Raw genomic sequence first — 14,341 nt, forward strand, 5'->3', positions numbered from 1 at the left:
GGAAGAGGGAGAGGACCAGCGCCTCCCGCCCGTATCTAGGGAGCGCGAATCCGGGAGGGAAGACCGGCGTTGGAGGGGAGGGCGGAGCAGGCGGAGGGCTAGCGGCGGCGGCTTGGGTGGCTGCAGGCGCCGGGGCGGCGCGTCGCAGGAGCGCGGGGAAGAAAGCCATTTTTTCCACCCCTCCATCCGTTTGCTTTGCCTGCCATTGTTACTCTCACAAGCTACTTCTCTTTGAAATGAATCCATGATAGATGCTCTCGTTGCCCTCAGAAAGAATATTGCATTGCCAATAATAGTTCCTACCCCTAGCCTACATGAACTACTACAGTTTACAGATGTCCTGCCAGCCAAATGGACTGATGCACCTTATCACTGATCGGCTGGAGCAGCAGCAGCCCTAGCCTGCTCCAGGATCCTCACCAGCGGCTTGCACCCGCACCGTCGTGCTTCGTCGAGCGGGGTGTTGCCCCACCTGTCTGCGGCCACAAGGTCAGCACCGAACTCCACCAGCATCCCGGCGACGAGGTGCAGGCCCTCGCTGGCGGCGACGTGGAGCGGCGTCCTCCGGTCGTAGTTCCTGCAGTTGGGGTCGATGCCGAACCTGAGCAGCCTCCTCAGCAGGTCGATCTTGCCCTGGGCGACCACCCTGCACAGGTAGCCTCCTGCGTCCTCCAGATTCAGCGCTGCGCCGTGCGCCACCAGCAGCGAGATGATCCTCTCGTGCCCTGATTTCACCGCTTCCAGCAGCGGCGACTTCCCAGACTTATCTGCATTCATCAGATATGTGTGTGTGTGTTAGTGATTTGAACTGTTTCTTCTTAAAATGGAAAAAAGAAGTCGTACCTATGCTGTTGACCTTTGCTCCTCGCTTGATAAGGAACCTGACGATGTCTTCGTATCCTCTTGATGCAGCCACATGCTGCAAGACAAAGATGTGGAAAAAGTTGAATAGTTATTAGTGTGTGAATAGAATCTTGACTGACGATTTTCGCAGTTAACTTTTACTCCTGTAATATAATTTTACTTGATGATTAATCTGCAAGAGTTCACGTACCAAGGAGGTCCTCCCGTCGTAGTCCGGTTTACTTGGATCTGCTCCTGCACCGATCAAGCCTTTCAACCGAAACAAGTCTCCATGGTAGGCAGCATTGTTGACTCCAAGGACCAGGTCAGCTTCTTGCTTTGCTATCAGGTATGTGATATCTGATTCCAGTTGCTTCCCCTTTGACTCGGTTCGTTTCCCCTGCAGAAGAAATGCTTCAGTACCGCTAATATTTTGCGTCGAAGCGCTAATATTTACTATGATTCTACTGCTAAATTAGGATGTACCTTGAGTAGGTTGCTCAGTATCTGACGGCTATCCTTGAGGTACATTTGCAAGATGCTGGTCAGGGACTGCTTGTCAATTCTCAAGAGGCTGCAGAGTTCACTGACTCTAACTGTGTATGGCTGTCGAGTGTTGCAGATCACGGCCACATCGCCGACTATGTCGTAGGGCAGCAGCTCTGAGACGATCTCTTCTGATCCGCCTTCTCCGGTGCCAATCTCTTCCTGTAAGATCACATGGAACATGATAGGTGGAGGTCAGTTATACAGTAGAGTTATGTTTTCTCTTGGTTTATGGAGATAGTTAAATTCAGTGAAAAGTAGTACCAAGCATCCATGTGCCACAATGTATATCTGATCCACCACAGTGCCTTGCTCCAAAATAACTTCCCCAGGGAGGAAGAATTCTTCCTGTATTTTAACCACCTGAAACCATCAACTGAAGAGTTAGATGAATTGTCTAGCTGAGATAAACCGGAATGAGACAAGCATGAATCTACTCAAGTTCTTACAATCTGGCTCAGGAAGTCTTCTGAGCATCCTCTGAACAGGTGCACTTTTGAGACCGTGTCCAGGTACAGTGTCTGTGAGATGTGTAAAACAAAAATGCTCAAACTAATCAAAATTTCTCATCTGTATTATTATTTGGTCAGAGAAAAAAAAATAGCCTGAAGCCCTGAACAGTACCTTGGATCGGACAGCGGCCGGTATGTCGTCGACGATCCTGTCTCTCTTGTAGCTGCTCTCGTACTGCAGCAGCAGGTGCGCCTTCACCTGGGATCGGATGTCGCTGCCCAGCCGGTTCCTGTTCATGTACCTGATGAGCTCCGTCATCTTGTCTCGGAACCGCTCGGTCCTGGACCCCTTGACGATGAGCGCCGTCATGTTCCCGATCAGGTACGCCCCAAGCAGCATGCTGAAGGAGACGTACACCACGATGAACACCATCTCCCTCGGGTTCACCGCATGGACATCACCATAACCTGCACATGTTTTTGTTTTTTTGTGTGTGTCAGATCAAGAAGTGCATGTAACCTTGATGTTATGTCACGAAGGGCATCGACATGCATGGCGTCGAGAAATGCTTACCGACTGTGGCCATGGTGACGATGGCGAGGTAGAGGGAGGTGATGTAGCGGGTGAGCAGGTCGACCTTCCTGAAGTTGATGTAGCTCTGGTCGCCCATGGTGAGGCTCCCGATCCAGGTGCCCCCCTCGCGCGCCGGAGGCAGCGTGGTGGCGAGGTAGTAGAAGACACAGGCGGCGGTGTGCGTGCAGTAGAGCTCCACGGTGGCCAGCTTCGCGATCCGCGTGAAGAGGTAGCTGATGCGGATGTCCTTCTCCATCTTCTTGAAGAAGCCCTGGATCTTCCTCGCCCTGTACAGCCGCAGCCACACCAGGTACCTCACCACCTCCATCCTCCCCGTAAACTGACCACACAAGGAGCAGCAATGGTGTTTGTCATGGTGTGTGTGGGTGTATCAACTTCATTTTCATTCTTTCCGATGCAGAAATGTTAATCCTACTGGTTCTCGAGATTGTGAACCAAGTTAATTTACCTTGTAGACGGCGTCCCATGGGAAGCATCCGAGCATGTCGAGAGCGAAGCTGCCCTTGATGTAGCTGAAAAAGCAAGAACACTTTCAGAAATTCAGAAAACTGCCATTCTGTCTTGAGTTGACTGTGAGAAGTGAGCTCTGACCGTAGCGCGATCCTCTGCTGGTCGTAGACCACCCGGTGGGTGTGAGGGTCCCGGTAGGCGAGGAAGAAGTGGACGGCGACGTCGGCGAGGAAGATGAGCTGCACGCACTCGAGGTCCAGCAGGTGCTCCGGGATGCCCCGGAAGAAGCAGAATGCGAAGGGGGTGTAGAAGACGGAGTAGATGGACCACAGGAACATCATGTTCGACCACATCCTGTACCATCTGCAGCAGAGCAGAGCAGAGCACGTTCAACATCAAGAACCATGGCTGCCTAGCTAGCTCCATGCTTCCATGCCTCTGCATGGTATGCATCTCTCACCATTCTCATGCAGAATTTCTCTAACTGGCCAGCACTCGGTTAGCAGATATTGGTTTCGAATGCAACATGTGAATCCTCTTTTTCAGCACCTATTTGGATTCTAGCTTAATATACAGAGCTTGATCTTGCGTACGTACCTTCCGTTGGGGTCGATGACGAAGCTGCTGCCATAGCAATTGTTGGGGAGCCTCAAGGCGCTGCTGCTATGCCAGCTGCTGCTTCTCCACTTGAACTCCCTCGCGAACAGGGAGAGCCTGCTCCCCACGGAGCCATGCAACGTGCCACCGTCTATCTCGTTCAGCTCATACTCTGCACCAATCTCCCTCTCCATGCCTTCTCCCGATCTCTCTCTAGTATTAGTAATTTGCGTGTGTTAAATGTGTTGCTCTGAGCAGTCCAATGCAGGCACAGGACGCTGCACACATATATACATATATGGTCGGACATGTGGGCCCGTACAGACGCCACTAGCTTTTGGTTGCGCAAAGGGGTGATTGGGCACCGCACCGCACGAACGGACGGCACTAGCATTCGGCCGATGCAGGTGGTTGTTGGGGGCTTTGCCCAACTGGGGGCGATCGGGTTCAGTTCTGGTTACGCATGGTGTCACCACCTCGCCTCCTGTACCACCTTTTTAATGCTTAAGGAAACCACTTGCAAAGCTGGAGCTGCTGCTGTTCCATGGCATGGTGGTAGCCTGCAGCATGGTGCTAAACAAACTAATCTGCCGCCCAATCTGTTACGCCTTTCCCCCCTCTACATGTGGTTTTAGTTTGTTTGGCATATAAAACCACCGGTTCGGGCACCCGTGCGATGAAGAGGACATGACGCTGTTTTATGAGTGCACTTCCATCACTGTTGGCAACGGGCAAAGGGCCTCTATTTGGCACTCCCTTTGGCTTGGGGGTCGCAAGCCAAAAGACATCGCTCCCTCCATTTTTGCAATTTCCAAACACAAGAATGACATCATCCATAGGGCTTTGGATCTCAACAAGTGGATTGCCAACATCAACACAAATTCTGGGCTCACAATCCAGCACATCCTTGAATACTATGAGCTTTGGGTTGGATTACGAGAGGTCTTCCTTGATGAGGGGGTGGATGATGAGATTGTTTGGAAGCTTTCGCCTTCCGGTGAGTACACGGCATCGTCGGCTTACAAAGCTCAACTCGACGACTCCACTGCATCGAAAATGAAGTCTGCAGTGTGGAACAATTGGGCGCCGCCAAAGCACAAATTCTTTGCTTGGCTTATCATTCAAGACCGTGTCTGGACGGCGGACAGGCTTCAACGGAGAGGATGGCCAAATTGCGGCCTATGCCAGTTATGCAAGAGGGATCCAGAGACGGCGGCACACATCATCTTCCGCTGTCGATACACAGTACGCATTTGGACGGAGATCAAGACTTGGATGGGTTTGACCGGTGTGGACCTCACCGACTGGAGTAGCTTCAACAACGTCAACGATTGGTGGCACCACATGGTAGGCGTCAATGATAATGTGAGAAAGGGCCTCGCGTCTCTCGTCATGTTGGTTTCTTGGGAGATTTGGAACGAGCGGAATGCGAGAGTATTTAGGATGGTGTCCTCCATGCCAAATGTAATCACGTCTAGAATCAAGGCGGAGGTCAAACTTTGGGGGTTGGCAGGGGCCAAACGTCTGAGTTCTCTTATGCCACGAGAGTAGGCTTATCGGTTTCGGGCCCTCTATGGGCGGTCGGTCATGTAATTTAAAACTCTTCTTAATTAATGAGATGAGGCAAATCTTTTGCCTCCGTTTCGAAAAAAAAACCCACCGGTTCATTTTATTTTTGGGGCGTCGCCCACAGTGAGAATTATTGCAGCGTTGCAAGCGCCTTTCTCGTGCACTGATTGCATGCATGAGTGGTGTGCAGCAATCATGCTGCAAAGTACCACTGGCCCTTCTTTGTCACATCATTGCAGTCTAGTCATCTTAGCTTCAAGTACTGGTCAATCACTTGTGCCAGTCAAAGATCCTGCTGCTGGGATCGGCTCAGCTGGACATGGGTAGCTCATGTTGCCACCAGCAGCATCGAGGGTCCTGTCTGATCAGGTTCGGATCCCTTGCTGCTCATGGTAACTGCATGAGTGTTTCACCCGATGCTCCCGGAAATGTTTGATCAAATTTGACGCCAACTATGTGATGCAAACTGTAAGCGAACGGAGGAACTGAGATAACAGCAATTGAGTGGGCGAGGGAAGGTGCAATACCAGGTTCATACCCTCTTGGTGGGATCGATCCAGAAGATCTCAACACAGGCGAAATTCATTGTCAGCATCCTATATTTTGTGACTCGGGCGAAATTCATCGTCGGCATCAAATAATCCTGCAGAATCCAGCCAATCAAATTTGGGCCTGGAGGTTCTCGATTCGAGGGCTGAGAAGTGAGACGGTAGCCTGTGCAAAACCGGCCGCAAAAGAAAAGCTGAGCAAAGGCAAACTCGAGGACTGCCCGAGCAGGTCTGCAGAGTTGGGCATCCGTATCCCTAGTGCGTACTATACTACGGTGTGTCGTCTTCATAGCTCAGTGCTGCCGGGTCCTCTGTCAAACAGCCGTCAAACTTGATGGTAATTTATACGACCTTAAATGTGCCAATCAGGGCAACCCTTTCACCCGGCTGAGCTTTTACGTTGGCATGATTATAAAACCAGAAGCTGACTGGGAGTTTCCTTTTCGAGGGATGCCAAAAAGAATTGGATGGTTAATAAGAATAAGATAATAAACACGAAGTCATTTTTTAGCACCGCCCCTTGTTCTGCTCTGTTTTGAATGGCTGTCCTTCACTGGTGAGTGGACTTCGGGTAGGCATCACAAACAACTGGTGTTAAGTGTTAAAATATGCGAGTATGAAAAAGCTCTTGAACTTGGATTTTCGCTGCTTTGAACCTGTGTTACTCTTTAATAAAAATGGTTTTGTGCATCACAATAACTATTGGATTATATAGTTTTTTTTGGGTTTGTTATTCCAGTTTTTCAAGTGAACCAAATGGTACATAAAAACCCATCAACTGGCACGATTTGCTGACTGGACATTCTATGAGTATGTAGTAAACAAACCACAGCCATTTGCATGATTAAACATGCTATGAATCTATAGAAGACCAACAGTTGGTATGATTAAACATATACGAGATACCAACAGTGCTAAATCTAGTTGGTCAGCATTTTCCTTCTTAAGCAAAGTAGCTCCAAAAAAGGCGCAGAGATAAATATTTTTGTTATATTGTTCATCTCCAAAATAAATTTTCTGTTGCTGCATAACAAAGGACACACAAAGCTTTTGATCAAGGCATGCTCTGACCGAATTAAGATCGCACGAACACAAACTATTCTAGTGCAATTTGGAGTCCTTTAAATCTCATCTCATCTGCTGGCTTAAACTAGCCGCATTATGCTGAAGAGCCGGACAAGGACAAACTAAAGGAAGAACGCCGCGAAAGAGATTAAGGAAATAACAAGGTAGTGGAAGGAGACGGATGACCATGGGCGATTGTTCCACTAATGAGTGGCATTCGGATTAGGTTCAGATAATACATGGACCTGCGCGAGCCATGCATGGAGGTTTGGCTGCTAATTAAGTTTGTGGTGTCTGTACGTGCGGATTAGGATGGACGACAGTGTAGTGGTTCGGACACTCACGTCGAGCTGCTTTGGTCTCTTTCCTTTTATTTAGGTTCACGTATATGTATATTCGTGCATGATGATGATAATGTTTTGCTTGCACTAACACGAACTAGCGCATGATGCTAAAGGTCAAAATGAGATTTGATGGAAAAATTGGAGGGTGACCATCCTTTATTTAGATGATTATTGTGCGGGAAACTACAAAAATCATGTGTTACAATACAAATGACATATAACTGTGTCTTCTGCTTGAATCCTTTCAATCTGCACTTTTGTTCATCAGCGACGGTTGCTGTTCTGGTGCACTGATTATATGAGGTCTTACCATGACGAATTCCGGACTGTCTACTACAACAAGTTTTCACCAACTCCAGCAAGGGAGGGGTGATGACGGCGGCGCGCCTTTGTCGGTGTACAAAAGTATGGGCTCTTCTGTACCCCTTACTTGTGCACGGGCAGTCGTAGCCACGCCCGCGGCAAGGCTTGGCAGGGCAGTAGAAGACAAAATATAAGACTACCAAGACAACATTCAAGACAGTGAACAGAGAAAAAAAAAATAAGTTGGACCTCCCCGGCAACATCCTTGCCGGGGCGGCTTGCGTGGCGTCGGCAAGCTCCTTACCAGAGCAGCCCGTGAAGCACCAGCAAGGCCATCACCCTTGCGGCTGAGAGCTCTGACATCATCAACAACGTCAAGGCCAAGGCTCGGGGACGCGTGCTCAGTAGCATGCAGATCTTTGTGAAGATTGATGGACTGCAGGTCTACGTGGGGACCAGAAGACAAAAGACCCCCGGCAAGGCCCTTGCCGGGGAGGACTGCGAGGCCCCGACAAGACTTTTGCTGGGGACAATTGCGGGGCCACAGCCAGGCCCGCACCCGACAACGTTTTCGCCACCTCATGGCCGTTCCAGCGCAACGACCAACTTGCCAACTAGGCAGATGCCTGCGTGGCGACATGCAGATCTTCGTGGAGGCTCTTACCACCGCGCCAGCACAGCTGCTGGCCAGCCAGCCTAGCGTTGCATGCCTCGTCAACCTAGACGCGTGTCAAGGCAAGGAGAGGCGGCGACAGATGGGACGACTTCTTTTACCATCCCCGATAAAGTTGGGGGGCACGTAAGCAGCGCATTAAATGCGTTTGTCCTACGATGTCAGCAACAAGCTTGTACAGTGTAGCTACTTTACACCTCCTGTGTGCCACTGTAGCGACCCCTTTGACATATAAAAGGAGGCCCGAGGCCTATTGGGAGGGGATTCAGACTTTTGGACTGGGCATGCATAGCAGCTAGTCTAAGAACTCAAGAACACAAAATATACACTCAAGCATGATTAGGGTTTTACGCTCCATTGCGGCCCGAACCTGGGTAAAAACCCCTCGCGCTGATGCTCTTTGTGCAACTCTCTCCCCGCCAACCGTAGAAGGGATCCTCGTGATCCCATATGTGTCATTTCCCCGACATCTTTAGCGCGCCAGGTACGGGAAAGAAGTGGTGCAAATCTGGTCTAGTAGTTACTGCATCAGTTTCTTCATCACCATGGCTCCGAAGAAAAAGACGATCACGGCGATCGGCTCGTCTGGAGCCGGTCTGCCCGTGCCAGCGCGAACGGGCGACGTGGAAGAGTCTGGTGGTGGAGGAGATCAAGACCATCCACACCATCCTGATACCAGAAGCCAGGCGAGTGGCGTCATCCGTAGCGACGACGACGATCCACGTGCCGCCGCATCCAAGGACGAAGCTGTGCTGCCTACAGGCGGCGTGGGGACCTCCAAGGGCAGGAAGACGACTCCGCCCACGCATGCACCGCGGTCCTCCCAACTCGTGTGCGACGAGCAGTGCCGCGACGTTGGTGACCACGCGCGTCTCCGTGGCAAGAGCCCTCAGTGTCATTCTCAAGACGCGCAGGGACGACATGCACGCCAAGATGCTGGTGAAAAGGGCGCGCAGCCGCGGAACCGTGATGGTAAAAGAGACGGGGATTTAGATCCGAATCACACCATCTTCCCTCCGCGAGCATTCATCAGAGCGCATTTGACAGAGATCCATTCCATCATGGCCGGTCGATGCAGCTCCTCCTCTCGCCCCCAGCCCTCAGCCTGGAGATTGGGAGAGGTGTTCCGCCCCGCACAGCGATCTAGTGGTGCTCCAAGCCAAGGGGCTTCTCCCCCCAGCCTACATGGTCCCGGTTCGAGCCGGGCTTGCCACCTATAATGGCGGAGAGCAAGCGGAGAGCGTCCCCAATCCCTCTAAAGGAGAGCGGGTATGCCTTCTCCCTTATTTGATAAGAGGGCTCGGATTTCCAATTCATACGTTTCTCCGGGGGCTCCTGGAGTTCTATGGCCTCTAGTTGCACAACCTTACGCCTGCCTCCATATTGCATATTGCGGGCTTCATAGCCCTTTGCGAGCTGTTTTTGGGCATCGAGGCCCATTTCGCACTGTGGAAGAAGCTGTTCTGCCTCGTGCCCCGTTCTCAGGAGGGGTCGATATATCAAGTGGGCGGAGTCGAACTATGGCGCATCGACGGGACCGGATATCTATCTGGAACCCCAAAGAAGGCGTCCGAAGACTGGCCTTCAGAATGGTTTTATATAGAAGACGTCCCCCTGCCGGACCCTGTTCGGATTGGCCTCCCTGAGTTCGATAATACTCCTTTGAAGAAGCGCCTAAGCTGGCATCCACGGAGCCATCAGAAGGAAAACGACAAGGACGACCTTTACGTGATGAACCGGATATGGTTGTTAGCTCATTCCAGACTGACCATGATCGAGGTCATGGCCACATGCATTATGCGGGGGGTGCAGCCGCTTTAGTATAGAGGCCACCCCATGTGGGATTTCAACGGGGAGGATGACGCCACCCGGTGCGGCCGCAAGGGGCCGGAATCGGCTGCCGCTCTAATAAAGATCTTGTCCGCTTTGTACAAGGGAGAGGAGGAGGAATTCCTCCGCGTCAACCCACGGGGTGGATTTTCTATGTACAATCCTCCAAGCTGGGTAAGTGAACACTTTCACTCGCCCATCCGTTTCATATTCCCATAGTTGAGTATTTAGTCTAGCAATCTCAACGCAGGAGCTACGCCATGCTATAAAGGAGATAAACAACCCTCCTCCACAACCCGAGGACTCGGAACGGTCCTTCGACCCAGACTCCCAAGAGGACCCGGACTTATGTGTGGAGCTGATCGATGGGGTGTTTCATCAATTGAGCAAGGACAACACCTTAGTGGCCATTACGACCGATTATCCCGGACTACTTCCAGCCTCACAAGTAACCGAGACCGAAGTCCCAGTACTTTTAAGATGATCCACCCGTGCTTATTTTTGAGCACCGCATACCAATGGCGTTTTTGCAGGGGAAGTCCTTGAGGCGGAGGGCCGAGCCTGTGGCGGCTAGCCAACAAGGGGCATCAAGGCCCAACAGGCTGAAAAGAAGTGCGGTCCGGATTGAGATGCCGACACAACAGTATGGCGTGCCGTTTTATTCCCAGGTTTTATTCCCTCAAGGCATACTAACGCCCGTGCTTTTTTTAGGAAAAAGAGCGCTCGCCGGACTACATCCGGAGAGGTTGCCAACCGCGCCTCCACCAGCCAGGCTCCAAGGCCGGGTCCAGAAGCGGAGACGAACACGAGGCATGCACCGGACGCTCCTCTGACAGAGGATGCGGACGGGCTGTCTGCCACCAATTCCGAGGTGGAGAGTTCCATGAACCACAGGCGTCGCCGGACAATTCTTCGTGATGCTTGTTTCTCCCAAGAGGCATTGGATGCCTTCAATACGGGAGATGCGTACCTCCGTGCCGCTCAAAATGGTCTAGCCAGAGCCACAGAGCAATATGTAAAAGACATACGGGTGAGAAAATTTGATGATTATATATGTCAGTAGCCCCCGAGACTTGAGACAGTTAGAATAACTGATTTAAGGATCATTTGTTATGCAGGATCTTACAGAAAAGAATACCCAACTGTCCCAGGAGCTGGAAGAGGGCAAAGCCCAACTTGAGGCTGCACTAGCCGCGGCGGGGGAGACCCCCTCTGGTAATATATGCTTCGAAAGATAAGTATGTTGTGAAGGGCGGCATGTGTGCAAATCTGACAATAACATTGCAGATGGCGCCGGAGTGGATCCGGACAAGCAACAACTATTGCGCCAGTTAAAGGCCGGCGAGAGCGTGCTTACGAGGGTGAGGCAAGAGAAGAATAAGCTCCAAGATGCCAACACCCAGCTGGGCGAGGAACTAAAGGATGTTCGTGCTCAGCTGTCGGACTCCGTGAAGGAGAATCGACGGCTTCGACGCGACATTTTTAGTAAGTGCTTGAACGAACTGCGAAAAAGAGTTCGGTGAGGAAGTCGATTGACAGAGTTATGTCTGTAGGTATACTGACGGGTCGGCCTGCAGAGGAAATGCCGGTTCTACGGGTGACCTTCTTCCCGAGCTCTCATAACTGCACGAACGAGTTCGACAGGTAATGCAAGGCGTCGCCCAGGCCTTGTGGCCATCCGTCTCCATGCCTGAAGGCCTTGGAGAGCTTGCAAAAAAGTTGAAGGGAGCACGGCGGCGCTTCCGATTATGGAAGATATCGGCCTGCCGTCAAGGCGCCAGGGAGGCCTGGGCCATGGTGAAGACGCGGTACACGAAGGCTAACCCAAACCACATGTCCGAAGTCGGACCTGTAGGGCCCGATGGGAAGGAGATCCCTGTCAGTTTAGTGTACGGCCAGGTAGAGTTGGCCGCCAAATATTCCCAATAGGACTGTAAACTAGACAGCCTGTTGGATGGTATTGAAGAGGAATATACCCAGTCAAATTGACTATGTAATTTAAGATGACATGTAAAATGCCTTCTAGCCGGATTGTAGATCGTTTGTCATGGCGGACCTTTTCAATTCAACCTCGGGACCCGATAGTCCGGAGTGTGTCCGAATACCCTCTCGGTTATGTAAGAACTGGGGCATGCGTGGAGACCAGGCGTAGGGGTCATTAGTGCTTGAACAGACAAGTGCCCAACTAGTTATGTTATATTACATGGTTAGTAAGAAACATCTTCCAGGGAGAATAGTTCCGTTAGGGATTCCTTTCCCTGGGAGGCATGCCCTAAAGTGCATGTCCGGACTACGAAAAAAGCAGAAAAGCATCTGGGGGCGTATAAATAAACGAGTAAGAAATCATCTTTTAGTTCACCGACCGAGTATTCCCTTAAGAACGCTAGCTTTCGGCTTCACCCAGTCTGAGGTACACATCCGGCTGACCCGACAGTAACAATCGCAGAGGTGCTCCCTTTACCGCCTAGCCGAACAATCGGGAACGTAGGGGTAAGCACAGGAGCCAGGCAACCCAGCTTGGCCAAAACTTAAGTCATATCGATGCATATAATGGTGAATAAAAGGTTCATGCGGAAGTGTGACACATGTGTTGGGCATGAGGCCCGTATAAACAAGCTTCTGTTAGAGAAGCCCCCAGGTATTATGAGCGCGGATAGCGCATCAATTGTGTGCGAACAAGACGCAAACGAGCCCTTAAAGGCTGTAAGAGAAAGGGAGGGAGAAGGAGAGAAATATAAGACAACTAATGTGTAAAAAATAGACAGAGGAAGGAGACGAACACAGAGTCCGCCGCTAGGCGTAGAATCTTCGTAGACGGCTGCGTTCCATGGGTTCGGCTCGAGTCAGTTATCCGATGCATCTCGCAGACGGTACACTCCACCAGTCAGGACTTGGTCAATTATGAAGGGACCTTCCCATTTGGGCTTGAGTTTGTCCTTTTTCTTGTCCGGCAGGCGTAGAACTAACTCGCCAACATTGTAAGTTTTGGCCCGTACATCTCTTCTTTGATATCTTCGAGCCTGTTGTTGATAGAATGCGGAACGAGCTTTTGCCACGTCGCGCTCCTCCTCCAAGGCGTCCAAACTGTCCTGCCGATCGAGTTCGGCTTCTCTTTCTTCGTACATGCGCACGCGAGGTGAGTCATGAATTACGTCGCAGGGCAGAACTACCTCTGCGCCGTATACCATAAAGAATGGTGTGAATCCGGTAGTGCGATTTGCCGTGGTCCGCAGCCCCCAGAGTACTGAGTCAAGCTCCTCTACCCAGTGCGTGTTAGATTCCTTGAGGGACCGCACTAATTTGGGTTTGATGCCGCTCATGATTAGACCATTTGCTCGTTCGACTTGACCGTTAGTTTGTGGATGATAGACTGAAGCGTAGTCGAGCTTGATGCCCATGTTTTTGCACCAGAGTTTTACCTCATCAGCCGTAAAGTTCGTGTCGTTATCAGTGATGATGTTGTGGGGTTCACCGTAACGGTGTACGACCCCTGATATGAAGTCTATCACCGGTCCGGATTCGGCCGTCTTAACAGGCTTGGCCTCTATCCATTTGGTGAATTTGTCCACCATGACCAGTAGGTATTTTTGCTTGTGGGTTCCTCCTTTAAGGGGTCCAACCATGTCAAGCCCCCAGACCGCGAAGGGCCAGGTAATGTGTATAGTTTGGAGGGCGGTGGGTGGCATATGGCTTTGGTTAGCAAAGAGTTGGCAACCGACGCATCGTTGAACTAAGTCCTGAGCATCTGCCCGGGCCGTCGGCCAATAAAATCATGTACGGAAGGCCTTGCTTACAAGGGCCCGGGCTACGGCGTGGTGCCCGCCGAGTCCAGCATGAATTTCAGCCAGAAGATTCCGCCCATCCTCTTCGGAGATACACCTTTGAAGGACTCCGGTGGTGCTTTTCTTATAAAGCTCTCCTTCATGGACTTTATAGGCTTTAGATCGCCGCACTATGCAGCGTGCCTCGTTTTGGTCCTCGGGGAGTTCCTGCCTAGTTAGGTAGGCTAGGAATGGTTCTGTCCACGGGGCAATGACTGCCATTATTACGTGGGCTGAGGATGTTACTTCGTTGGCATAGCCTCCCGTTGTGTCAGAATGTTCGGTGTCGGGCGGTGCCGCTGGGTCTGGGCTGTTATTTTCGGATTCCCCTTCCCATGATACGGATGGCTTGAATAGCCTCTCCAAGAAAATGTTGGGGGGGGGGACTGCATCGCGCTTTGTGCTGATGCGTGCCAAGACGTCTGATGCCTGATTGTTTTCCCGGGCTATATGGTGAAATTCGAGCCCTTCGAACCGAGCTGACATTTTTAGGACGGCGTTACGATAAGCTGCCATTTTCGGATCCTTGGCATCAAAGTCTCCATTTATTTGGGATATCGCGAGGTTTGAATCCCCACGCACCTCTAGGCGTTGGATGCCCATGGAGACTGCCATCCGGAGACCATGTAGAAGGGCCTCGTATTCGGCTGCATTGTTGGAGTCCGTATACATTATCTGGAGTACATATTGAACTGTATCTCCTGT

At 51.2% G+C, this 14,341-nt stretch overlaps 1 protein-coding gene across 1 annotated transcript; it reads right to left on the minus strand.

Annotated features, from left to right (window-relative positions):
* Positions 1-237: 237 nt before the first annotated feature.
* On the minus strand, positions 238-3,752 carry LOC123045571 (potassium channel KOR2). The gene is made up of 11 exons (XM_044468680.1): positions 3,484-3,752; positions 3,028-3,249; positions 2,885-2,948; positions 2,416-2,755; positions 2,014-2,309; positions 1,839-1,910; positions 1,654-1,752; positions 1,330-1,551; positions 1,055-1,243; positions 844-919; positions 238-767 (listed from the first exon to the last, which is right to left on the minus strand). Exons 1-11 carry the CDS (start codon positions 3,675-3,677, stop codon positions 370-372), a joined length of 2,172 nt encoding a protein of 723 aa, XP_044324615.1. The 5' UTR covers positions 3,678-3,752; the 3' UTR covers positions 238-369.
* Between the last annotated feature and the right edge of the window lie 10,589 nt (positions 3,753-14,341).

This window comes from Triticum aestivum, chromosome 2B (assembly GCF_018294505.1).
Source record: "Triticum aestivum cultivar Chinese Spring chromosome 2B, IWGSC CS RefSeq v2.1, whole genome shotgun sequence".
Lineage (NCBI taxonomy): Eukaryota > Viridiplantae > Streptophyta > Magnoliopsida > Poales > Poaceae > Triticum > Triticum aestivum.